Source organism: Dermacentor andersoni, chromosome 1, assembly GCF_023375885.2.
Source record: "Dermacentor andersoni chromosome 1, qqDerAnde1_hic_scaffold, whole genome shotgun sequence".
NCBI classification, from domain to species: domain Eukaryota; kingdom Metazoa; phylum Arthropoda; class Arachnida; order Ixodida; family Ixodidae; genus Dermacentor; species Dermacentor andersoni.
Genome location: NC_092814.1, coordinates 116,101,032 through 116,128,529, shown reverse-complemented (window position 1 = coordinate 116,128,529; position 27,498 = coordinate 116,101,032). Strand labels below are relative to the sequence as shown.

General features: G+C 44.0%; 1 protein-coding gene across 1 annotated transcript in view; it reads right to left on the bottom strand.

The window, feature by feature from the left end:
- Positions 1–1,130, bottom strand: part of l(3)76BDm (trafficking protein particle complex subunit 8 homolog l(3)76BDm) — a 161,949-nt gene extending 160,819 nt beyond the window's left edge. The window contains exon 1 of the mRNA XM_050191010.3: positions 413–1,130. Coding sequence (XP_050046967.1) covers positions 413–569 — 157 coding nt within the window. The 5' untranslated portion in view covers positions 570–1,130. The remainder of the gene's footprint in view (positions 1–412) is intronic.
- Between the last annotated feature and the right edge of the window lie 26,368 nt (positions 1,131–27,498).

Below are 27,498 nucleotides of genomic sequence, written 5' to 3'. Positions count from 1 at the left end.
AGCATATCATCAACCATGAAGTTACGGCACGCTGGCAAATGTTACCCTGGCTCTCGCAGTCATGACACTAGCTCTGGAGCGTTCTATGTGCTACAACGTGCCACGCTAGCCTAAACACGACTTATGGACCTAATTTACGCGCGGTAACAGAGTGCAACCACACATGTAATCAGCGTCAACGTTAGTCGAATGTACGTACTATGCACTGCACAATCGACATGCGCGACTCAAGAAACAAACCAACTGACAGCACTACTACCGCAAGGTAGCAATGTGGCTTTTGTAAACTATATTCACTGGATAATTCTAGTATCATTAAGGGCGATAAGTAAGCGCCATTCAGTCCTGCTAAAATCCCTTAACTTCAAAAGACGCTGATGCGTGTACGCAACGGAACAAGCTGGAAACCTACCTTCCACATGCTGGCAGAAAGGTTGCAGCAGTTCTGCGAATGAGAGATTGTTCCTTCTGCACACATCTTCGGCGTCAGAAGTGCACTGCACCGTTACCGTCGGGGCGAAAACGCCTTGGATGAAATCCTCTGCAGTCCGCTTGTTGGCGTTCATCATTGTAAACCACTGCTCCCCCTAAAGTGAGGCCCCACGAGTTTATGTGCTGCGCCGTTTCATTCTGGATTTGATCGGTGTGCGGTATTCACTTGCATGCTTCTACTGCTTCTACTAAATGATGATAGCCGCTTACTGTTGCATTCGTTCAACCTTTCAGTAAGTTTCTTACTGATTTAAGGCAGCGAAGCGGCAGCCGCCACCTAAAGAAAGCATTCTCAGCGCCGGAAGTTGTCCTGCCCCCTAGTCGAAAGCCAAGTCTACGGTCAAGTCGCCGCAAAGTAGCCAAGCCTGCTAAGCCATTAAACGATTAAACCGCAGCTATGCCGCGGCTACTGTAGCGCGACTGTGCTTTTGTGCAAAAACATAATCTCTATCATGATTGCACCCAATTGCACCGTTGCACCACCAGACATTCGGAAGATGGCCGTCGATCTACGCGACATATACGTAGCAAGCATGTAGTATCAGCGTGGTATCGCTGTATCCCCAAGTAATGAAAGTGATTATTAAACAGGCTGCCATAGAGTGTTCGAAAATGGCCTATTTTTGTGTGGAGACAAAGGAAACTGGTTTACTTAGCCCTTCAATACTTTTCTAACTTTCGGGGGAAAGCACAGGCTTCCTTCATACTAGGAGCCACGACCTGCCAGGAAGGTATTCATGAAGGAATCCGATCACCTTCAAATAGTCGCCCAGTGTCAACGATGACGACTATATAGATATCCTAGGGGTGTGTCGAATACGTCCTGCGGTATCCCGTTACATGACCGGTTGGCCACACTTTCCGTGTCATTTGGACACGGACATGATGTGTATGTACATGTACATTTTACAGACAAATGCCAGGACCTTTTGCGCAGTAAGTCTTTGCTCTCCTGTCGCATCACACGCTGTGCGACAGATGCAACGGGCAGAGCGCCCACGCATCAAGGACAGATACCTTGCGTGCACACATTACGTGCGTGTGCACGTAATGCGTGCACGTAATAAGCCACTTGCGCCAAGCGCAAGTGGCTTATTGAACTAACGAACGCTTTCAAAGTAAATTGTGTCAGAAAATTCGCAAGGTGCGCCGTACGCACGACCTGCAGACATGATAGCTTCGGATCGTAATTCTGACATGCAAGAAAATATCTTATTATGAGGAAACTCAATGACAAAGACTCAGTTGGAGAAAAACTATTCACGTGTATGTCAAACGTTCACGTGGGTAACCTTGGGACATTCATCGTAGGATATCCAAAACTGGACGTCCAGCAGATGACCTAGCTGTTTGTGTCTGAAATGGAGCCTGTATATTGGGACATGATTCGGATGTCCTAGGGACGAAGTGTTTTCATTGGTGGGTAATGACGAAGGGCAAATTAAAAAAGAAAAGATTTCCTACATGATATGGCCGTTACTCCTCCTTTTACATAGGCACCTGCGTGCGACTGCTCGGCACAAACTTCATGAAACATTAACAAAGCAGTCTTTTAGTTTTGCTGAGGTATTCATAGACAGCTCAGCAAACATTTGTGTGGCAGTACCCTAGCACAGAGGCAGCTCTGACGAGAAGCATCACAAATTTTCCTCTTCTCAAAAGGATGTTGCTCATGCATATATATGTGTGAATGTTTACTTCAGTTGATACCGTACGGAACAGTGCAATACTTGTGCATAATATTGTGCCAGCTATTGCACATTATGAGCATAACTGCAAATTTTTTTGTGGTTTAGATCTCAGCCCTGTCCCTACATATACTTAAGGAAATAGTGGGTTGCTGTCACCACAGATTAAAACACCAAGTACGCCATTACCTGAGCACTCCCCACCTACTGTGCTACTTATGTTGCAGACTTTCATCTCTACGTCATTTTACACCATGGCTCTCCATGTGAGTTATTCGTAGAGAATGGTTGTACCGTTTTGTCCCGAGTTATCAAGGACATTCTTTGTTTCTGTTCTAACCAGCTCAGCTGAACACATCCTGCCATCTACCAACCAACACATTGACCCCGCAGTGCTTCAGCTGCACCCTGACCAAGGCACTCTTGATGTTTGTTTCAGCTAGCATGAGTGAGATTTTGCCCCCAACACCGCCTCACATTTGTGACATTTGCATACTATAGTGCTCTCACCACAACAGTGCTGGTTTGGCAGTGTTATGGTGAGAGTGCTCATTTATTATTTGGCCGAAAGCCAACGTTACCTTTTAGTAGCTTACTACCACCTGCTACAAAGCCGATGACCAAGTTTGTGTGTGATGACTGCACCAGCCAATCACACATGACAGACTGCTGCCACTCAGTTATTTGTGTCACAACACAGTTAGAAGTGTGTCTATGACTGCCAGCTCATTTTGAACTGAGTGGAAATGAGCTAAGCTAATTTTCCACTCGGTTTACTTGTGTTCTCTTGGCCTCTATGAGTGGCTGTCCGAGAAACACCTATCTTGTTACACCAGCCCTTACTGTAGTGTTGTGCCAGCTGACTGAAATATTGTTTGAGATAGCTCAAACATTATTACCTTCCCTGATGCCATCCTTTTTGCTTTCTGCTGACTTCATTCACATTTATCGGCTCAAGACCTAAGACTGTATTCCTGACATTGACCTTTATTGCGACCAGGACAGTGTTTTTGCCACCAAGGGTAGTGCTATGAGACTGTTGAAGCCAATGACAGAAACTTGTTGGGGTGGTAAAGACAAGCTCTCACATGAGCTGCTCATGTTGCTCAGCACTGTGCTCCTTTGTAAATATAATCTGTAAATAGTCCTTTGCTGCTGTTTCTTTGCACGTAACAATATAGTACAGAGTTTGAGGTATGTTTGGTATACAAGGTCATTTTGCAACATACTGAATCCTATAAAGTAAGACCCTGCTTATAGAGTCAAAATCATGAGAAAAAGGAAGGCATTGGTAACTATCCAGGCATATTCTGGCAATTGCTTTGCATACTATTGCCCAACTTGAAGCATGATTGCAAAGTGAATTTGTGCATCCTGAGAGCAAGTTGGTGGTTGATTCGACATACTAAGGCAGCAGCGCAGGAAGGACAAAGGATACAAGAAATGTACAACTGACGTCCCAAGTGTTTATCATGCATCCTACAGTCTACTGGCACTTTGCAGTTAAGGATTTGTTATTGCTTATTTTATTATTTGGTAATGTCAGAGGATCACTGTTCATGGAATCGTGTGCCCCACAGTCAAATAGCATGTCTTCAGAAAATATATACACAGACCTTACATGGTGTGGGAATCAATGTTATGGTAAGCATTTTCCAGAAAAATTGTTTTTTAGCGGCATTTAGGGTCCCACAATGTGTCACCAGATGGCCTACCATGTATGTGTAGAGTAAGCAATTGTGTGTATGTAGATGCCACACAATTGCTGTGTGTACCACACAGAAATTGTGTGACAGCAAGTGTGTGTGACAACAAGAGCAATGTGAAGACATGGGGACAATGATGGCAAAACGACTGGTTGTACTCCGGCGATGAAATGTGCAGCCTGTTCCATTATGACATGGGCTGACCCCGTAAGTTATGCACTGAGTAAAATGGGCTGGTCCGAAAAGTCACATAGGTAGCATTTCAAAGAGCTAGCTGCCACACTGGAAGGATGGGATGCTCTTGCACAAGGGAAGCAAATTCTTGCTATGTGACGACGCGCCCATTGGTTTGCACGTGGGAAGGATTGTGGCAAGGTTATTCATGTGCCATGCAATGCATGTGTCTGTTGCCTAATGGGTTGAGCATTGGGGGAACCCTTGTTCAAATCCAATAATCGGACATCTAATTTTTTATTAAAGTAGCTCGCCACGAGGCTACGCCAATAGCTATACAAGAAACCCAGAGAAGCACCCAAAGAATGCTTCGCGTTAATATAACCTGCAATGCTCAATTTAACAGAAGGTTATGGCTGAAAGCTCCATTTGCCTTGTTTAGTTTGGGCCTTTCTCCTCTAGAAACTCGATTTCTAGAAACACTCCTTGTGTGCACATACACGTCTTATGTTCTGCATATGTCAACTTCATACCATAGCTTCACTTCATTATGGATGTTGATGTTTATTTTCTCATTGGGATAACAGATGAAGATAATGAGTTAGCCGTAGACAAAAAGGATGTCTCTGACATCAGCCAGAAGCACAAGCTAACAGAATCCGAAAATGAAGGCAGTGGTATTGGCCCCAAGATATTTTGCATTGTAGTTAACCGAGTGTGATTTGCATTGTTCTCAGAGACATTCCCAACTCAGCGTCTGTTTGCTGAAAGCATTGACCTCCTCATCACACTGCCTGGCAAACAGCTTTTACATTATCTCATTAGTAATATAATTTTTGCACTGGGGTGCCTAAAAAAGAATGAGATATAAAAACTGTCATACTTACCTGTTAACTGCAACTACATTTTTCATACAAGTTCCCCAATTTGTGGTGCACTGATTTCGGTTTGTGAATGTATATTTTATTTTTTAATTGGGCTAGTGACACATTGTCATTTGTCAATAAACTATCATTTTACTTTGTGATGGTCTTCTTCTGCTGTGCACATACATGTTGTGTATGCAGCATTTTCATTTGTTTTCATAGTAGTGTTTAAGTAATACAACTACTGGCCTGAACGTAACCTAACATACTTTTTGCCTTTATGGCAGTTTTCTTCTGCCATTTTTTTTTATGTGTCTGTGGTTTCCCTCTTTTCAAGAAATGCTGCTCTGCAGTTGTCACCCATAAGCTATAATGACATGGCAGGAAAGCAAATTCATTGCTAAAATCTGGTGCAGTAAGCTTGCCAATCTTGGTAAGGCTTGGTATTCGAATGAATGAAGTAGTGCAAAAGAACTATGCAAGAAACCGAGTAAAAAGGTGGACAGGGCAAACCCACCATTTGTCTTTTTCACTTATGTAGTCCTTATGTTTTGTTGTTTTCTTCACTAGTTTATTCTTTCAAGTACCACAACCAATCTTGTGAGAAAAGCATACATGTGCACCGGATGTTTACCCGTGAGTATAAGTATACAGACCTCAGGCTTGCTGAAAAGGAAGCAAGTTTTTTGTGATTAAGATGGACAAACTTAAATTGACAAGTGCACAGGAAAGTATCCAATTCCAAGTTTGGAGTGCAGTCCTCAATTTCAAGTTATGTTCACAGGCAAAGGAGAAAAATGCTTTATTGTGAAATCCCTGGTCCATGTACGTTTGCTCATGGGAGTACAGCTTTTGTCAAAAGTATACAGGTTATAGTGAACCTATCCTGTCTGGTTGTGTGGTACGGTTCTGCTGGCACTCCCAACACTCCAGACCTCTAAATGGTGAGTAAGAGGCTTCTTTTCATTCCCCAGGACACTGGAACCGATACCATACCAACTCCCTTAAGCAGCCTGTACTCAGCCTGGTGGTCGTGGGCAATGTAACCTGTATACTTTTGAGAAAGAGTGTACAAGTTGCAGATGGAAGGCTGCCTGCAAAGTTACATAAGAGTGAGGACAACAGGATACTTAGCGAAATATAGAGCATAATGTTAAATGGCAAATCAAAATATGTGCGGTTCAGCCAGAATGCATCACTGTGATGCAGCAGCATTGTCACTTGTTGGAGGACAGAGTATGCTGTTCTTGCAGGGTCTTTGACTGGTCATTTTTAACACTTTAACTAAGAATTGTGAAGGAGAGCATGCATGCTGTATTTCGAAGGATAAACAGACTCCAACATTTGAGCTTTTCACACATCTTGTAGCAGGCTTGGTCATATAATAAAGCTTGCATTATGTAGGGGTTTGCAAATAGTGATTTTTGAGACTGAATCGAATCATGCCAGAAGTGCATAGAATCAAATATAGAATATTTTTCTAATAGTATTTTTAATACTGAATAACCGTTATCATAATTAACATAAAACTAGATTCACATTCCAGTACTCTTAAAGTTAGCAAGTTGCTGCCATTACATAATACATTATTAGGTGTTTATAAAAACAAAAATAGGGCTTTAGCAGCAAACAATTGGCTTTTTCGCATGCACACGGCTCTTCAGAGAGTATGAATGATCGTTGTACAGCCTGTAGAGTATGGCTATACCTAAGTGAAGTAGCCTGCTCCCCTACGCAAGTTCTCGTGTTTTATGTCTATATTATGCCCACAGAGGTGAAAATTTACCATATTTTTGCTCCAATTTTATGTTTATTTGGGTGCAGTTGACATTTTGAAATATCTCAAAAGTATTAGAAAAATATTCGCATTTACAAATAGTGACCATTCCATTTGAAGACTGGATTGAATAAGTAACTATTTGATTCGTTATTTGAAAGGTTTGAATATTCGCAGTGTAGTGTAGTGCTTCTGGAGTGCTCTGAAACAACTGGAAGATGTGTTTGGACTTAAGTTCTACACATTTGTAAAAAGTAGTTTGTAAGAGAGACATTGCATTTAATATATTTGTCTTAATAAACTCAATCTAATTGCATAACTTTACTGAATGTATGTAGCACCAATCTAAAGATGTCCCACAACTTGTGTTTTTCGGGCAGAGGGACAGGATAGGAGCAGGCAATCTGTGTGCTGCAAGTCAGCATGATTTTTGAGACGGGTCACAATAAAGGTGGGAAAATTGATTAAATGTATAAACGTATACTTTGACTGCCGCATTAGATGTATCCTGCAACCTTCACAGCATTTCTGCTGTCAAGATTTAGACAAATATCGGCAGAGACACTTAAGACTGCTTAGGTGTGGGAATGCTAAAGCATTATGGTCACTTTGATGAAACATTTTTTTACGCGCATTTCTTGCTCGCACAAGTTTTCACCTCAGTTCTAACTGTGCCTCGGTAAGGCCAAATCAAAATGCTCAAAACACCTCAATGCACTCACTTGCCCGCGAGGACTTCATAACTCAAAGGACCGCTCAGCACCATTCAATTGGACATTAATGCTTTTTATTCTATACACACATGACGTGGCGCCACCTTGACTGCACCGTCACGTGCCCAATGACGCACGCACTAGGCCACACCTTTAGTCAACGAGAACCATGGAGCCACCGTGGCATTGGGCAAGTATGCTCATCTCGCACCCCGGAGGCCCGGTTTCTATTCCCATCCAGACTGAAATTTAACAAATTTTATTTTCAAAGTCATAAATTTATTTTGTTTACATGAACCTCCCTGAGAAATCTGATGTCATTCCGAGCATTTTGTGACATGTTTTTACTCTTTGCGCCGTCAGCCATTTTTGGTACCATCTTTCGGTTGGGCCGAAAGATTTTCGTGTAATGGGGCATGTAATCTTTTGCATTAAAAAAGTGAGTGGTCCTCAAACTAAACCTGAGTGACTGTAATGTGATAGTACAGTCATTCAGCTGTAATTTGAGCTCTCATTTCTGCCTCCAAAACAGGTTACACATTTCTATGTATACAAAGCTAATTCACTCCTTTTATTATGCAATAAGTGTTAAAGGGATACTAAAGAGGAATGTTATGTGAATGCCAATTAGTCAATTAGGGAATGTCAGTGAATTGTGCTTCTCCAATAGCACAATCATATCATAAGAAGCCAACAAACAAGGACTCCAAGGACAACATATGGGAAATTGCTTGTACTTAATTTATGAATTAAAGAAATGATAAGTTAATGGCAATGAACTTTCGTCGCACGCCTAATGCAAAGACGTGGGATCGTTCCCCACCTGCGGCAAGTTGTTTCTTCATCCACTTTCATTGCCATGAATTTATCATTTCTTTAATTCAATAATTAAGTACAAGTAATTTCCCCTATGTTGTCCTTGGTATCTTTGTTTGTTGGCTTCTTATGATATGATTAATAAAAATCGGGCCCCTCGTTTAACCCCTTTCTTCTTGTCCAATAGCACAATAGCCACTTGTGGTATCCTGTGTTGACTTCTGGTTTTGGTTTTGGGTCGTTTACGTGAGGGCGCCACTTAGCGCCAAACGCTGTAAGTTGCCTGCAGCGTTTCCCCTCGCAGAAATAAAAGGATTCTTGGTCTGGTCCCCGACTGAAGCAGTCCGGCTCTTTCTTGCAGCGCTGCGCGCCCCGGCCGTTTAGGCCTTATGCCATAGATCCTCCGTCTGGCCGCCCCGTCGGAGCTACAACACCACTCTACCATGCAAGGAGCCTTGATAATCTAGAAAACATGCAAAAAACAAGACATGTGGCAATGCTGCAATGAGTTCACACACTACCTCACTGTGATGCAACGGATTTTGACAGCACCTGCTTAACTGTGGTTACTAAGACATGAAAATACTGGTCACACTAAGAGGACAAACATGCGTAATTGGTTATCAGTAATGTAGGAATACATTGCATTCTACAGGAGCCAAAGATTCACGCTAGAAAGTTTCTATACCTTTTTCTGCACCAAAAGCATATACGAGAAAGACTTTGAAATCCATGGCCTCATGCTCACGTACAGGGGAATTACTTTGGATGATCACTTTCAAGGATACTGTTACTATCACAAAATTTCGTGTGACTCGGTGCCAGACATGTTGGTCATATACTTTGATGTGTCTAATACCAAGTCACGTGAAAGCTTGCGAAAGGGATATTATCTCTGAATGTGATCACCAAGAATACCACTCAAGGTGCTGAGGCCTCAGTGCAAAATTAAAGAAATGGAAGTATAGCCTTTGTTATCTCCAGCAATAATTTTTCCTACCAAATGGATGAAAAAATTTCCAAAAGAATGCCAGTCTAAACCAATTTAGCATTGCTCTTTGGTGTCCCTTAGCAGTGTTGAAAATATTGGTGAATCTGTTGTATTCTACTGTTGTGGGAAATCCTGCAATGCAATTAGTATTACTTAGTGGGGCAAAGAAAATTTGGAGGAAGCTTTTACCAGAAACAGCATGAAATAGCCACACTAAAGTTCCTGAAGCAAACCTCACTGCGAATTTTCAGTAATCTTCAAAACTAGCGCAACAAGAATGCCATACCTTATGGTATGAATAACACTGGGTGAACAAGGGAAGCTTCAGCTATGGTGTACTAGAACAGTATACTTCAGCCCCAAGCTAGCATTTGATCAATGGTACAACAAAGACAAGTGCCATTGCAAAAATGTTGGCTCTGGGCTGACATTTCCTTTCTTTGATCAATCCATGTGTCCATTTTCCCTTTGTTTTGTTCATACTTCATGATTGTGACACAAAAAATTAATTTCATGCATTTCTGTTTCTGAAATGTTTCTGAATGTTTACTGAATTTTTTCGTAGGCTTTTGTGGGCAAAATGCAATAAGTGAAGCACAACTTCATACTTCAGCTGCTGACCATGGCAGTTCAGTAATTTGGTCATGCACTCAGTTTCTTAAGGCACCTACTTATACACTCAGACATCACCCACACTTTTCAATAAATACATGCAGCTAAGGTGCCAGGAGGGGCTGTGATAAAGCACTGTGCAGCACAAAGGAATTGCACAAAATTTTGCTTTTCACTTTAGAATTTCAGATTGTATTCTGAATGTTTTATTGGTATTCAAATTTTCCAGAGACAGGTGAATTGATAGATTTAAATCATTTGGCAGGATCACTGTCACAATAGGTGCGAGTTAAAATTGATGCCTTTTATTTTCATATTCCTGTCAGTTAAATTCTGTCCTCAACTTTACACGACAGCATTTGGAAAAAATAGAGGTAGGTGGCACGTACGGCCGAGGACAACACCTATAAGTGACTGTGTTTTTCTAAAGGTTTCAAAAGCTAAATCACACCGAGTGCTCTTAACCCTTTCTGTACCATAGACAAGTATAGTTATCATGACCTTGTGTTATTACTCGCTGGTGACGTTGAGTCAAACCCTCGACCAATGTCGAAGCTTGAAGCTGACGCATTTGCCCAAGCTCTCGAAACAATATGGGAACTCAAAGGTGGGTTTACTGTTTTATTAATTAAAATACTGCAGTCCATGACAAAATGAAGCAACTTAAGCAAAAGGTTGAATCATTAGAGAGGGCCGATGCCACTCGACCAACAACCAAGGACATCCAGGTGCAGATGCTTTGTGCAATACGTATGATCAGCTGAAATCCGCCGAACACGATATAAAGTGCCTGAATGCAAAGGTGGCGTCGCTGGAAGAAGTGAAGGCTTCTCCCGCGGCAACTGCTCTGGGCACCATCTGCAGACACTCTACGCATCATGGCAGATCAGCTGACGTCAATTGCCTCTCGATGTGATGATGCGGAAAACAGGATGCATCCATCCAATCTGCTCCTCTTTGGTATGGAAGACCACGCTTATGAATACTGAGCAGCTTCTGAACAAAAAGTTATTAAGTTCTGTTCTGAAAAACTCAAGCTTAGTGTAACAGCCACAAAGTTAGAACGCATTCACAGGTTGAGTAAACATGATAAAGAAAAGCAGAGGCTGATCATTGCCAAGCTGGCGTTTTTCAAGGATAAGGAGCAAATTTTGTTGCATGCACGTAAACTGAAGGGGACAGCGTTTTCCATACGCGAAAATTATTCCTTGGCAACGTGACAGACACGAAGAAAGCTGTTGGAATTTGCAAAAGAGTAGAGAAAGCGGTTTCACATTTTTGTAGACAAGCTGCACATTGGAAATGGAACCTACGTCTATGATGCCGTGACTAATGCAGTTGTGCTTTCACACAAATAGCTAGGAGTAAACTGACTACACTGCTTATATGTAAACAGTGAAAGCTGCATCAGCCTTTCACTCCTTCATCATTAGCAATATCATTCACCAAGTTCAGAAGTATTCTTTCTAAACGTGATATGGTCTCTTCTTATGTCAATGATAGTCATTCAGATATCGTTGTCTTCACTGAGACGTTGCTAAATGCTGACTTCACTGACATCGAAATTTTTTCTCACGCCAACAGTTATAACATTTATCGCTGTGATCGCACTGACAGAAGGGGAGGTGGTGTTCTTCTTGCAATTAAAAAAAAAAAAAAAGTTGTCTAGGTAGTTTGCATATGTCATTCCACAAAAGTATTGATCGGCAGCTGTTATCACCCTACCGATTCTCATATTTCCTTTTCAGCTGCGCCGCACAGCAGCATCAGTAGTGCCGTTGAAATCTGTCAAGCTTGTGCAGTGTACCTCTTTGGTGATTTTAATATTCCACTTATTCATTGGGAGCAATTGCCCTCTTGTCGTAACTCGGCTGACTTCATTAACTAAACTTTATCCTTTAATTTTTCCCAGGCTATTACTCAACCAGCTTGCGGTTCAATACATTAGGCCTTATTCTAACCACTGCACCTAAAATAATTAGCCACATAGATTATTTCAATGGGTTTAGTGACAACAAATTACTACAAGTAACTATTGTTATCCAGCTGCTCTTAGCAGGAACTGAATAAAAAAAATTACTAGATTATAATAAATCCAACTACAATGCCATTCACACAGAACTTAATATATCTTTTGATAGCGTGTTATTAGCTTGTTTTTACACTACTTCAGTAGAAGAAAACTGATTTCTTTTCAGAAATAAGATGTCGGCATTACTAGAAAAGCACGTCCCTTTGATATCTGTAACTAATGATAAATCTAATCCGTGGTTTAATAAGGCTCTGCACCCACTCGGAAAGAAAAAGCAGCAGCTTTACAAGACAGTGAAAAATTCTCTAATTCTTTTCGTCTGTCTCCATTAGTGAAGATGACACTTCATTTTCCCGCAATGCTGGATCAAGATTACCCCTACATGGCACCCATTGAAATTACAGTCCAAGGTATTTCTAAAATCACAGAAAACCTTAAAATGTCTTCTTCTGGTATTGATAGCATTAACTACAAATGCTGTATCAGAGAGAGTTTATGCAAAGTTTTATGATAATCTTAAAAAATATGTATGCTCAAAAATCTGATATTTTGCAATTGCCACATTCACCATTCCCCTTGCCCATACTATGGTTGCCGATATGTCCATACTTTTCTTTTTTAACGTGAAATCAACTGTCAGTTGTTTTTAGTCTCCATACTACTGTTTCTCATTTATAATTCGCATTTTTGTTTGCTACCCCCCCCCCCCCCGCCCCAATTTTAGATACTATTGCTACTCCCTAGCTTGGGTTCAAACTCACCTTTCTGCACTAATCAGTGTTGTACTTTGTTAAGGTGTTAATGCATTTTGATATTTATGTATGCATTCACTGTACTGCCCCCCTTATACAATGCCCCATGAGGGCTCTGTAAGCTACTTTATTTATAAATAAATACCTTGTGTGAACAGCTGTGTTCACACTGAAACTTGCTTCTAGTTGGTTTTTGACACTAGGTGGCCTCAGTGTTGTCTTCTCTTCAATGTCGGCTGCTTGACTCCATGCACTTTTTTTTAAAACATCGCTTGCCTGGAAGCTGCATTTCTTGGAAAATTGGTACACCTTTGGCTATTTCTTGCAGTATGGAAATAGTTAAATAAGTACAATTATGTACTTGGAATGTACCAATATTCAAGCCCACTCTTAAGTCTTACAAGCTGCTACTGACATGTACTGCTTTTTAACAAGGCCAGTCATACAAGTTCAGCTGAATCATTCAGGACAAGCATGTACAGTCGGTGTCCAATGTTTAAGGAGCTCAATATTTCTGCAACCTAGTATTTGGGTTTCCAGTCTGCACTAGTATATGTGAAAAGCAAAAAACATTAGTGCCGTATGGTTTCACTTGCTACAGTCACAAACTGCTTGAAAATTCAATGTTCTCTGAGATCACGTGGTCCATTAACATTTGATGCCGACTGTACATTGTCCTACTTGTAGGTCTTCTCCAATGCATACTTACACTGCAAGAAAGCTTAAGCTCTATCAACATCATAATTGTGTGGTGTGAACCCCTCACCACTCCTTGGCTATTAATATGACATCAACAACTGTGCAATTATGTTTATTTTTTGTTCCTTTAACGTTGGCATCAAAATTGAAAATGATACATCAAAATGCCAGAACAATAAAAATACAATAGCAGAAAAAGATAAAAAAAACCTGCTCGTAGTATACAAATATTCTGCTTGGAATGCATCTCAGCTCCCAAATGGGTCCATACTACATGCTCCTGTGCACATTAAGCACTGTGACCCAGCAAATCAGAAACATCAGGATGAGAGATGCATAAAACACAGCTGTGCACATTGACTTTATGAGCACAATTCACAAACAGTGTTACCCATAATAAACACTGGTACAACATGGTCAAGATGACATAAAATGTTGCAATTATACCTGAAAGGCACTGGTTGTACTAAAATTTAAAAGGGCCCCGATACACTTTCCTCACTAACTAGCTAACTAACTAGCTCTCTCTTCATTTCAGCTATCATGCTGGAAGCTACGCAGTAGAGATGACAAAGGGACAAAGCCCTGCGCAGAAGTTTAATGTCATGGCACCTTGTGGTGGCCGCGGTAGACTACACTATGGGCAGTGCAAAGATTAAATGATTTTTCTCTTTTTGAGATCACAGACACATACATTTTTCATTTACTTAACTAAAAATTAGCAATTATGTATTACTGAGAATGTTCTCGCGATTGTGAAATCAGCCAATAGTTTTGCTGGGCCAACTGCTTTTGATGACGACATCGCGGATGCAAGAGCAAGCAACTGTTTGCAGACTACTTTTGACACGAGATTGTAATTCCCTGCTGCATGCAGTGCAATAATGATTTGGCTCACATGTTCACAGGAGCCTCGTTTAAAGGTGCACAATGTTGTTGTTGTTTTACCATGTTCAAGAAGTGTTTCAGGGCCCCATTAAGGCACTCATCTTACCACACAGATAGTATTCACTTAAAGGGTACTGACACAATGTCTGACTTTTCTTTTTCTTTAAATCAAGGTCCTGTACCTCTAAACACCAGAAAATGTACTGTCGAGTCTCCCAGCATTCTAAATAATTTATTATAATAAATTCTCTACAGCCAGTTTCGGTATTGTTTCTACCGAGTTGTGATGTCACAACACAGTATGTGGTCACGTGGAAGCAGGACAGGGCAACATTGCGACACTTGCTCCAGCTCACTTGATCATCCATTATCTGCTACATTGGCCCTCACAAGTAGCAGCATATGAGGCGACCAAGCGAGCCAGAGCAGGTGTCAAAACACAACAATGCTATATCCTTCTGGGAAATGAATCCGAAGCTTGCTGTGGAAAGCTATCACATTAAATTATTTACAATGCTCTGAGGCCTGCCGCTTTTTTTCTAGGGTTTAGAGGTCTAGGACTCTTCATCTAACACAAGAAATTAATAGTCTAAAATATAATGTCAGTACCCCTTTAACTCAAAGGCACAGTAATTCTGCTGCCCTGCAAATAGTGTATGCAGAACACATTTTAAAGGGACAACACACCAAGCACCAGTTAAAGCACTATTATGTTGGCAACCACAGGGAAGTCCAACTATGTGGTTCAACAAGTTCATCTTCAGTTAAAATACTCTGAACCTCTACAAAACATAGCACTCACTTTTCAAAGTAACATTAAAGGGAAATACTTAGCCAAGCTACAGTGGTAGGTTACTCTTTTGGAACTAACTGCAAATGTTTTGTGAAAAAGGCTTATTAGCAAGTCTGATTCATTTTTGTATTTCATCCCAAATGAGCACCGCTAGGCAACATGTTGTAAGTTAACAATGCATTCCTGGCATTTGGATTCTTGCTGCGCAGAAAGACTAGAAAAAAATTAAGTTGTTTTTCTTCTTTTTTTTTTCAAAATGTAATGCTTATTTTATTAATAACAACAAGCACAACCCAGCCAGACGCTCTGGCACTCTGACACTACATGGAGCAGGTGCATGAATTTTAATGTTACATCAGAACCATATATGTTGCTATTTTGTTTTTCTAAAATGCCGAAGGCCTCCACTCTTTTTGCAAACTCCACCTATATGGTTTTCCAGAAGTGTAATCTACCACACTAGCTCAACGTAATATTTTTCTTTATTATCCCTTCAAAAAGCTGTACAAGTATTTGGTTATAATTTCCATATGCATCGTTAGTAAAACGCCTTATATCCTTTCATTCTTGTAGGTATCACTTCTGTTAAAGGGCAGCATCAATTCTGAAGTTATCTTACTCACTAATACACTGAACAGCTTTACACCTTTATGATTCCTGTAACCAATATTACTGATCAACTACCAGACCATGAGAGCCAACACTTGACTCAAACTGATTACATTGTATACTACAAACTCAATGTGTAACAATGAATTATGGTTATAATAAAATGCTACATGTACAAAAAAGAAGAACGAATTGAACCATGATATGCTGTACTGGGTCATACATGCAAAAGTTAAAATAGCACCTTCATGACATCACTACTGCATTTACATGCTGGCATATCTAGACATACACTTAGCGCCTTAAAAGTGAGTGCTGCCTTGATGCCTGCACCAAGATTATTCAACATGTATTCACAATATCCCTCTAAAAAAAAGGGGGGAAAGGGGGGGGGAGAGAGAGAGCACCACAATGCAGTACATCATGCAAGAGAAGCAGGTATGCTACCAATACAACTTACGTAAGCAATTATGAACGATTGCAAAGGCAGTAAAGTTTCAGATGTGTGACTGTCTGCAGCTTACAGATATATAACGTATTTGACCCCAGCACACACAACTATTTATCGACCGTGCATAAGGGTCAGTAATACATGAATTTTGTTGAGAAACTTAAAACATGATAACATTCACTCACTTGAGCAACAGTTTGAATCAGTACCATTCAAGCATAATTGCCAATGGTTTTGAGAGTTTGACAAAGTAGCACATGTCGCAAGAGCCACAAGAGTCCACCTTACTGTTATGGCCATCATTTTGATGTACAGCATATTGTGCCCTGTAACATCACACCAACACAATGAGAAAAATTCAAATGCTTATGTGCCCCCCATGACAACACAAACTGCCATAAAAATCTGAAACCTGACAAAACACCTTGGATTGCATTTTGCTGCCATCCTGCAACATTCTTAAGCCTTTTTTGCTTTGTTGATTAAGCTTCTTTAGTATGCACCATGCCAATCCCTAACTTTTTTTTTTTTTTCAGACAACTGCAAGTCACGTTGCTGCAAGAGCATTAGCTAGCGTCTGCTAAAAATGCAATATGCTTTTCACATCTTAAGTTCTGCATGGACATATCAGGGGAGACTGTAAAATGAAGGCAGAGAGTAAGGCCAAGCAGCGAAATTATTTGTACTTATTCAGATTCTATGAACACTAAATTCTGGTTCATTTAGGCTTCTGTCGATCTATTTCGCAGCAAAGTTCAACACTGCTCATTCATCCAAATCACATGATTACAGCGTTTGCGACTAAAATGATACAGAACATTCTTCCTCTTTCTTCCAGTGCATTTTATTTTTCTGCATAATTTCTTACAAATGCTGCTTAGTTTTCACGCCTACTCCAAACCGCTTGCATGAAATCTTAGCCGCCTACTTCGGGTATTTAAAACGGCTGACCTGCAATGAAATAAACGTGTGCGCGATCCAAGGCAGAATGTTGCTAAAACCCAAGCTGGGCCGGTGAAACTTTTTTTCAAAAGCCGCGAAACGAACGACGGCGTTTCTGAGGTCAAAACCATTCGGCACTTGGCAAAAAAAAAAAAAAAAAAAAGAATCCTTGAAAGCGCGGCACGAGCGCAGTCAGATAGAAAAATGGAAATGTCGGAATGCAATACTTTTCATTTCTTCCGCTATCTTGGGCGAGATGTGCCAGAGGTCGGGAAGTGGCTCTGCCAGGTCTTGCTTCGACCGCGAGCTCGAGGAGCCCGCCTTTTGTGTTGCTTGCTTGGCGGGCTTCTGCACTTGCTGCGGCGACGATGAAGCCGGTGACGGCACCGATGCTGTTGGTGCAGCAGGCTCTTTCACTACTGCTGCAGTGTGCTTAGAGGCCACCGGGGTCGACGCGACGGCGTTAGCTGTTTTCGTGGTCACCACGATGGTCGTTTTTTGAGCAGTCGGCGAATCATTGACATAGCTACGCCCGCTGCGGAGCGATCGCGGAGTGTCGCTGCCGCTTTGGGGCTCACTCTGCGGCTCGGGGCGATCTACTCGGGCCTTCTTGGGTGCCGGCTGAGCTGAATGTTCGCGGGGAATGGACGTCCTGCCACTGCGCCGAGACGGACCCGGCGACGCCGCCGCGTCTTCTTCGGAAGGACGCGACTGTTGGTTGGCATTAGACGACCCAGCCGACACCATTAACGCTGCGTCGATACGAGACTTCATGTTGCTCAGGCTGATCTTTGGCGTAATGAGAACGCGGGTTTCTGGCTCTGGAGATTTCACGAGTCCGTTGACGGCCTCTATTATAAGCGTAACACCCTTTGCGTTGAACATGCCTTGCTGCGCTGCGTCCGACTCTGATGAGCCCATGCCGAGAGTATTCAAACGCCGGCTGTAGCTGCGTGGCAGTACAATCTTGACGCCCAGGACCCGGCTCGGATGGCTGGTTGTTGTGCAAAACTAGAGTTGATATGTAGTCCGCTTACACCACGCTAATTCCAAAAGCGCGAAAAGGGCTCGCCTGCCGCACGGCCAGTACGCACAACGGCACAACCATGCACAATTTCCACCAACACGGAAGGAGAACAGAGAACGGCGAGAGCGACTCAGTGACGTCACAGCGACGGCACCATGCATTAACCACGCATATGGCAGAATATAGTGAGAAATTCTATGTATGGCAGTATACGCTCGATTAGGGCACGGTGCCGCGCGTCGCCCATCTCAACCAATCGTACAACCGCTGCGCGGTTGTACGATTGGTTGAGACTGTTCACGTGATTCTTCCTCCTCGAAAAACCACCCGAGCGAAGCACGGGAAGGTGAGCGCTGGAAGTTATTTTGCCTCGCTCGACGTCGTTCTGTGCTCGGTATAATGTATTAATGGAACATCAAAAATAAACTCATTGTCGATCAGCTTTATGCAAGCTAGTGGGAACAGTAATTTGCGTGATTCAAGAAAATTAGCCGGATATATACAGTGTCCTGCATATCTCGCTTAAAGGGACCCTGAAACGATTTTGACTATTTTCTACAAACGTACTGAGTCGTTAGAGTAGGTCCTTCTGATCATTAATTGACACATCTAAGTGCTCCGCGTAAAGCGTGTAATTTATCATAAGGCTTTAAAAATGCACATCGCTGCCAATCGCAGCACACTGCTCGGCGGAATTTTAAGCCGCCCATATACCCATATGACCGATGATGATGATGATAGCAATACCGCCGGATAAGGAGGCCCCTACCACAGAACACCTATACAAATGCCCCTACTCCCCGTCCCCGGCACACAGGCCTTGGGGACGGGGGCCGGAACCTCCGCGATTAGAAGCAAGCAAAGAGGTCTTGACTCTTCGCGGCTTCTTCCGCCAGGCGGATGGCGTGTTGCTGTGGAGTAGGGTCCTCGCTCCGCAGCAGGGCTTCCCAGGCCTCTCTACAATTTATGTTTTCTTTAGCCCCTGGTGAGCTAGCGCATTCCCCGATTATGTGATCGAGGGTCCCTCTCGCCCCACAGTGTTTGCACTCATCGTTTTCTCTATCATGCATAACATGGTATGCCCAGACCGGGTTTACGAAGTTCCCAGCTTGCAGGCGCCGCCATGCGACTGCCTCTCTATTGTTTAGACTTTTATCCGGTGGTGGCACCAGTCTCCTGCGTAGCCGATAATTTTCGACAATCTCCGTATAGTTTTGCAGACGCTCGTCCATGTTCCGGCAGTCGGGCGGTTCCACAGCCACCCGGAAGTAGAGAGCTCGGGCTAACTCGTGGGCCGCCTCGTTGCCAGGAACGGACGTGTGTGCAGGGGTCCAAATTAGGCTAATTTTTCTGTTCAGCCGTCTACTAGCCAGAACCCTTGCCGCTTCCGGCGAGATTCTGCCCTTTCCAAAATTCCAGATAGCCGTTTTGCTATCGCTAATTATGAAATTTGCTTCCGTTCCCACGCAAGCGAGCGCTATCGCAACTTCTTCAGCCGTTTCCGAGTTGCGGCTTCTAATGGTGGCGGCCGATACGGGGGCACCTCGGCCGTCGACCACCGAGGCGACAGCCGCACCCGACTTGCCACTTACCGCGTCCACGTACGCAACCGACTTGCTGTCCATTGAATCAAAGCGTTTGATTAGTGCTTCTGCTCTTTTTTCCCTCCTCTCAGTGTTGAATATGGAATGCATGTTACGAGGGAGGGGGGGAATGATTATATTTTCTCGGCAGTCCAGCGGGATGTTTGTCTTGCCTCGTAGATATATCCCCTATCTGTTTGCAGGCCTACCATTTCGAGGATAGTTCTCCACGTGGTCGTTCGGCTTAATCTTTCAAGCTGCGAAATTCTGACAGCCTCCGCTATTTCGTCCCAGGTATTGTGCACTCCCATAGAGAGGAGCTTTTCTGTGGAGGTGGTAATTGGTAAGCCCAAGGCCCTCTTTATGCACCGTCGAATGAGCGAGTCGAGTTTCCTCCTCTCCTCTGACCTGATGTTTAAGAAAGGCGTGGCATAGCACACGCGGCTTATTACGTATGCTTGGGTTAGCTTAAGCAAGCTTCTTTCCTTCAGGCCTCGTCCTTTCAGCGCGACCCTTCTAAATATGCCAAGTGCTTGCGTGGCAAAGCCCTCTAGATTTTTGATTGTCCCATCATTATATCCGTTTTCCTGTATGAAAAGTCCTAGGATTCTGATTTGGTTAACCTTTGGGACTGGTTTCCCCTCTATTTTAATGTCAAATTCCCAGCTACGCTTTCACCGGAGCGACTTTGGGTTGTAGACGAATAACTCCGATTTTTGCGGTGAGCACGAGAGACCCCTGCTGGCAGCATAGTGCACGACAGTGTCCGCCGCCGCCTGCAGGCGCTCCTCGATGCTCGCATCGCTCCCCAGCTGGTTGGTCCAGAGGGTCATGTCATCCGCATAAATACTGAAATTTAGCCCCTGTATGTTTCTCAGAGCTTCGGGGAGGCCCCTCATCGCCACGTTGAAGAGGAACGGGGAAAGAACCGAGCCCTGTGGCGTGCCCCTGCTTCCTAACTTCAGTGTTGGAGATTCAATATCTTGGAACTTCATGCAGGCAGTTCTGTCTGACAGAAAGTCCTTGACATAGCCGAATGTTCGCGCGCCTACCCCGATTTCTTGGAGACCGTGGAGTATCGCTTCGTGTTTAACATTATCAAAAGCCTTTGTCAAGTCCAGGCCGAGGATTACCTTGGCGTCTCTAGAACGTGAGTCGATTATGTCATGCTTTTAGTCGGAGCATCACGTCCTGCGTACACAAGCCCGGTCGGAAGCCGATGATCTCGTGCGGCCACAGGTCGTTCTGCTCCATAAAGTGCGTCAGTCTGGTCTGGACTACGCGCTCCATCAATTTCCCCATGCATGAGGTTAGGGAAATGGGTCTTAGATTTTCTAGTTTAGGGGGTTTGCCCGGCTTTGGAATTAGGATCACGTTTGCCATCTTCCACTGCCGTGGCAGGTGGCCTTTAGTCCAAATTTCTTGCATGTACTCCGTCAGAGCGCTGATGGAGGCATCGTCCAGATTTCTTAGAATTTTGTTTGTTATCCCGTCAGGGCCCGGGGCTGATTTGGTTTTTAGTCCCAATATTACTGCCCTGACCTCCGCCTCCGTGATGGGTGCGTCGAGCTCCTCATTGGGAACTCCGTCGTATTCCGGGAGGGGGGTGCTATGGTTATCGCCAATGTACATGGCGATCAGTTTGTCCATAAATTCCGCGTCTGTACCCTCATACCCGTGCCTGGCTTTTGATAATCTAATTCCCGATAGGGTTTTCGAATTGGTCGGATCTAAAAGGTGTCTCAGCAGACTCCACGTTTTGGAAAGGCTCATGCCCCTCTCCATCTCGTCGCATCTGCTGCACCAATTCTGTTCGCATAACTTGATCGCGTAATTTTCAATTTTGTTTGTTATGTCTAGCAATCCGCCTTCTAAGATTACGGTTACATTTTTGCTTCTTTAGTCTGCGCTCCATACCACGTTTTGCCTCCCACATGTGAAGCAGTTTGCTATCGATTATTTCCGGGGCATCGTCCCCTTCAATCGTCTTGGTTGCCTCTTCAACGTTATGGTAAACAAATGATGTTCGTAATAGTTGGAATGTTAGTTAATTTGTTTTTATAACAAGAAAGTAACATAAAGAGAATGCACAAGAACAATGTCAAGAACAAGGTCAACGGCCAAGCGGCTAGCGGAGAGGTTTCGCGCGTGCGGGGGCGGGCTCCAAAACAACCGGAAGTGGACGATGCGACGTCGCATCGTGACGCAGGACCAGTGAAGGCGGAGCTTAGCCCCGATCGCTTGGCGAACGAGTTGAGGAGGAAAAACATTTGCTAGGGAGGAGGGTAACTTGTAATCGCTTGTAGCTCCATTAATACGTCACTTAAATTGTGGTGCGAATGTTCTACTTAAGCTGTACCCTACGCGTCTACAAAATTTGTCCGAACCGTTTCAGGGGTAACGTGTTCGAAAAAAGATTTTGAGCTCACCGCTGCACTGTTCTTGCTCAAATTTTGCAAAAAGATCGCATTTTGGCGTCGACTTCAGAGTTTCCTACAATGAAACGCTATGATTGCTAGTAGATACAGCCATAGAGTTTCCTACAAAAATTATAGTTTCCTATACGCAAAAATTGTAGGAAACCCTATGGATGGAGTTTCTTACTATATTACACCGGATGGATGGATGGAAGGTAGGAGCGTCCCCTTTGAAATCCCCAACTGCTTTATTTTAGCCTGGACGAAGACCTGCACTTGTTGTTTCTTTTTGTTGATAACATTTCCATTTTTGGCCTATTTCATCTTCAGATAACTGCGCCCTGCTTGCTTCGCGGTGTTCCCGTGATGCCCACCGTCGTCGTTCGATGGCCTCCCCAATTTCCTTATTCCATCAACTTCGTGGCTTCCTCTTTCCTCTCCAGCGGTTTACTCCCTTTACTTCTTTTATTTTTGTACTAATTAGTAGTTCTAACTGATTATAATCCCACTTTTCCGTGGAATGTTTCTCTACTGCTTCCTCTATGCCGGCCGCTATTTGCGCTATTTGTTCTTTATTTAATTTTGCGTACTCTTTTTAATTGACTTCCCTGCATTTCTCTCTTGAGCAGGGCTCCCAACTGTAGAGTAATACGTTTATGATCACTTTCGAGGCTGTACTTCCCCTCTTCGTCTATTTCCATTATTCCAAGCTTGCTATACATCCCCTGCGACATATATATATAAGCAGTAGTCAATGGTCGTTTGCCTGTTACGGGATTCCCACGTGATTTGTCCCTCATACTTAGTTTATCTATTTACTACACTCTTAGGCAAAGTTACACCCTTTGGCTTGCCCCTTCTGCCACACAACAATAATCGCTATCTGCCTTGATGCGTTTCCTTTCTTTAAGAGGAAGCTTTAGCTCGGGCCCAACTCCGACGCGGCCTATTCAAATACATGTAAAAACGCAAAAACGTTTTTCTGAGATAACCCTTGGACCGATTTTAATGAAATTTGTTGCTTTTGAGAGAGAGAGTTATATTCTAGTGACTGTTGGAAGCGGAATTTTGATTTAGGGCTTGTATTTTGTTAAAGAGATTTACAAAATTTCAGAAGTTTGAAAAAAATAGAAGCACGAAGTTTACAAACTAATAGCTCGGCATCAAGAACAGATATCGCGGTTCTGTAAACGGCATCCATTAGATCATTCAAAGCGGACAAATTTCATATGTCATTTTACATCTTACGTGAGTTTGTTACGTTGTTTACGAGGGTTCTGCAAAAGTTGTAATTACATATTAATAAATTTTTTGAGATTCATGTATAAGATGTCAAATTTGTCCGCTTTAGATGTGCTATTAAGTACAATTCACAGAATTGCGATATCACCTATTCTTGCTGAGTTACAGAGTTGTAAACTTGATAGTTTCGTTTTCTGAAAATTTGAGATTTTTGCCAATTTTTAATAAAAAATGACGACCTAAATCGAAAATTCGAAACCAACAGTCACTAGATTTTAAGTTTTTCTTGTAAATGCAACAAACCCCATCAAATTTGGTGCTGTGGTTGCCGAGAAACACGAATTCTCCTTTTACATGTATTTAGATAGGAGCACCCGAGCTAAAGCTTCCTCTTAACGCTGCGAGCCCGGTACTTTCCAGTAAAGAACGGCACGCGCGTTATCAGCATAGAACAGTTTACACCCTTTGGAGTGCCCCTTCTGATAACGCGCGTGCCGTTCGTTACTGGAAAGTTCCGGGCTCGCAGCTTTAAAGAAAGGAAACGCATCAAGGCAGATAGCGATTATTGTTGTGTGGCAGAAGGGGCAAGCCAAAGGGTGTAACTTTGCCTAAGAGTGTATAACTTATATAGGTCGTGTCGCTCACAGAAGTCTAGCATCAACTTTCCGTTACAATCTGTGCATCCATCCAAATCCTCGATGTGGCCATTCATGTCACCCAGCAGACAAATATCGGCACCTTCTCCAAACTGCTTTACACTCTAAGAAGAGATTACACCCTTTGGCGTGCCCCTTCTGCCACACAACAATAATCGTCATCTGCCTTGATGCGTTTCCTTTCGTTATCGCCGCGAGCCCGGAACTTTCCGGTAACGAACGGCACGCGCGTTATCAGAAGGGGCACTCCAAATGGTGTAAACTGTTCTATGCTGATAACGCGCGTGCCGTTCGTTACCGGAAAGTTCCGGGCTCGCAGCGATAACGAAAGGAAACGCATCAAGGCAGATGACGATTATCGTTGTGTGGCAGAAGGGGCACGCCAAAGGGTGTAATCTCTTCTTAGATGTATATCGTCATTGAGACACTTCACTAGATCCTTGTTCTCTTGACTGCATTTGCCCCCTGTCCCTAAATAAACCACTCCTAGCCATGTCTTTTTACCGGCAATTGTACCTGATACCCAGACATGTTCTTTGCAAGTTGACTTTATTCTTCGCCAATTTGTTCCTTGATGTATCAGCATACACTCTTAGGCAAAGTTACACCCTTTGGCTTGTCCCTTCTGCCACACAACAATAATCGTTATCGGCCTTGATGCGTTTCCTTTCTTTAACGCTGCGAGCCCGGTACTTTCCAGTAACGAATGGCACGCGCGTTATCAGCATAGAACAGTTTACACCATTTGGAGTGCCCCTTCTGATAACGCGCGTGCGGTTTGTTACTGGAAAGTTCCGGGCTCGCAGCGTTAAAGAAAGGATCGAAACGCATCAAGGCAGATAACGATTATTGTTGTGTGGCAGAAGGGGCAAGCTAAAGGGTGTAACTTTGCCTAAGAGTGTAGCTACTCCTCCTCCCTTCCTCTCCGTTGTTGTTCTGTTGCTCCGTTCCCAGACGTAGCCCTCAATAAACGGTGGGTCTTCTAGATCCCTGAGATGTGTTTCGCATAGCGCATATACATCTAATTCTTCGTCCTTTAACTGCTGTTCTATTTCTAACCACTTCGCTCTCTTCTACCGCCTTGCATGTTTATGTGCCTGATCCTGGTCTTAAATTTCTTTTTTGTACTTTTCTTCCTGGACCTACTAGTGGCCGTTTTATTGGCGTCAGCCTCTATTGTTCTCAGCGCAGCACAGCATACCACAGCGCAGCAGCACCAGATTTCCCTTGAGGTAATAAAGTGATACAGCCATAGAGTTTCCTATGGATACAGCGGGGCGTGGCGTTTCTCACAGCGCTGGACGTTTCTGCGCAGACGCGAGTAAGAGCGGTGAGAGAGAGAGAGAAGAAACTTTATTATAAAGTGAAAGGATTTATGTGGTTGGGGCCCTCAGTCCAGGGCCCCAATGGCGGTGAGAAACTCTGGGGACCTTTGTTCCTTGAATATGTGACTCTGCATAGGTACTACGGAGGGGCGCGTACGTGTTGTATGCGTTTGTCCCCTACACTCTTAGGCAAAATTACACCCTTTGGCTTGCCCCTTCTGCCACACAACGATAATCGTTATCTGCCTTGATGCGTTTCCTTTCTTTAACGCTGCGAGCCCGGTACTTTCCAGTAACGAACGGCACGCGCGTTATCAGTATAGAACAGTTTACACCCTTTGGAGTGCCCCTTCTGATAACGCGCGTGCCGTTCGTTACTGGAAAGTACCGGGCTCGCAGCGTTAAAGAAAGGAAACGCATCAAGGCAGATAACGATTATTGTTGTGTGGCAGAAGGGGCAAGCCAAAGGGTGTAACTTTGCCTAAGAGTGTAAGCTGGCGCGCGCTCGACCATAGAGTTTCCTCTCTATGCGCTCGACCAATGGCTTGACGAGAGACCGCGAATCCTGTGCCTCCGGGATTGCAACAGACGCCGCCAGGATCTCGGAGGCATGGCTACGTGATTTAGGTTTGCAGCGGCCACCGCAGCTAGCGCTCGCAGCCGACCCGGGTTAAAGTCCCTTGATTTAACCCGGGTCAAAGCCACCTAGAAATTTGCCCGGGTTAACCCGGGTGGGGAAGAGTAAAGAGGAAAGGGCAGGAACCAGCTTCTCGGCTCACGCGGCAGGCAAAAGGAGGCATTATTTGAGGAATCGCCAGCCGTTTGTGCGCATGCGCGAGTAAGAGCGGGTGCGAGAGAGAAAATCCTGGGGCCATGGAGGAATGCTTGGGGCTTTTGCCATATGCTTTTGCCACCGGGCCGCAGATATTGAAAACCTAGAAGGCAGAGTGCCGTAGCAACCGCGGTTGATCATACGCAAGTGGCTGAAAGGCCGCCGGTGACGATGACTGACTCAACGCCAACGCCGCAGGCGCGAGAAAGTCAGTGTGACGTACCTTCAGAGGCAAAGTTCTACTGGTGCTGCAGAAGTCGCGGGGCGCGGTAGTGCTGAAATTAGCGTCGCAAGTTGGCGGCTGGACGTAATTATATTTATTCAATCGTGTTTTTTTTTTTAACTAATTGAAACAACGTGTCATATTTCGCACTATTGCTGGCGCCTCCAGGGCACCAAAGAGGCAACGGGGTCGATCATCAAAGCTAGAACCCGGACTGGACCGTGGGTTTGGGCATTTAGGGGTGTAGATCGGCTGTCCGCGACAGCGGACAGCCAATTTTTTACGCGAACACCCCCTGGCACGCTTCGGCCTCCGCGGCCCCAACGCACGGGCCGCCCTGCTTCCAGCTTTGGTACCCCCCCCCCCTTCCGCTTGGGTGCCCCGGAGATCCTGCGCCGCCTGCTTCATTATAACCTCAGGTGTTCTCCTAGCTGAGGCCTCCGTTTGCCGGTTACATGTGCCCTCCTGGATCAGTGCTTGTAAAAAATGCAATCTGTGGTCGCGACGAAAAAAGCGACCCGTGACAACACCAGTCAGAGCCTTGCCCCTTCATACATGCCCACTGCCTCACTGCGCGGGCAGCCAGCGGCGGAGCGTAAACAAACTCGCCCGCGCTCCGCAATGCCGGAGGCAGTGCCATGGCAGTGCCTCAAACCATAGCTCGATGCCTCAAACCACGACGTGCCTCAAACCACGACCTACTGAACTCCAGACCTGCACAGATCTCCCTCCTCCAGCACGCCTGGTCTAGTTCACCCCTTTTGCCACTAGGGAAAGAACGTACGAGCAGAGTGGCGCTAGTTATGACCTGTTCGCTGTCGTCTGCTTTTGCGATCTGTTCAGCGCTTGTCTTGCCATTTCGGCAGGCACAAAGCGCTTGTATTGGCGGTAAATGAATAAATTCACAAATATACAAAAGAAGACATATTTGCGAATGCTTTGCGTTTGAATAGTGAAACTAGAAGAGGAGGAGCGGTGCAAGAAATGTAAACAACGAGCATAGGTAGCCGCTGCAATGCTAGATCGACGGCATAAATTTCCCTTTCCTAGCCTCCTTAAGAGACTGGAAAAATTGTTTTAAAAGATTCATAATAATCTAGCTTTTTTTAGTTGATTACAGACAGCCTAATGTCGTAGATGACATTAGGATTTACTGCTGTGCGCCGTAGTGAAAGGCAGATGATCTGGTAAA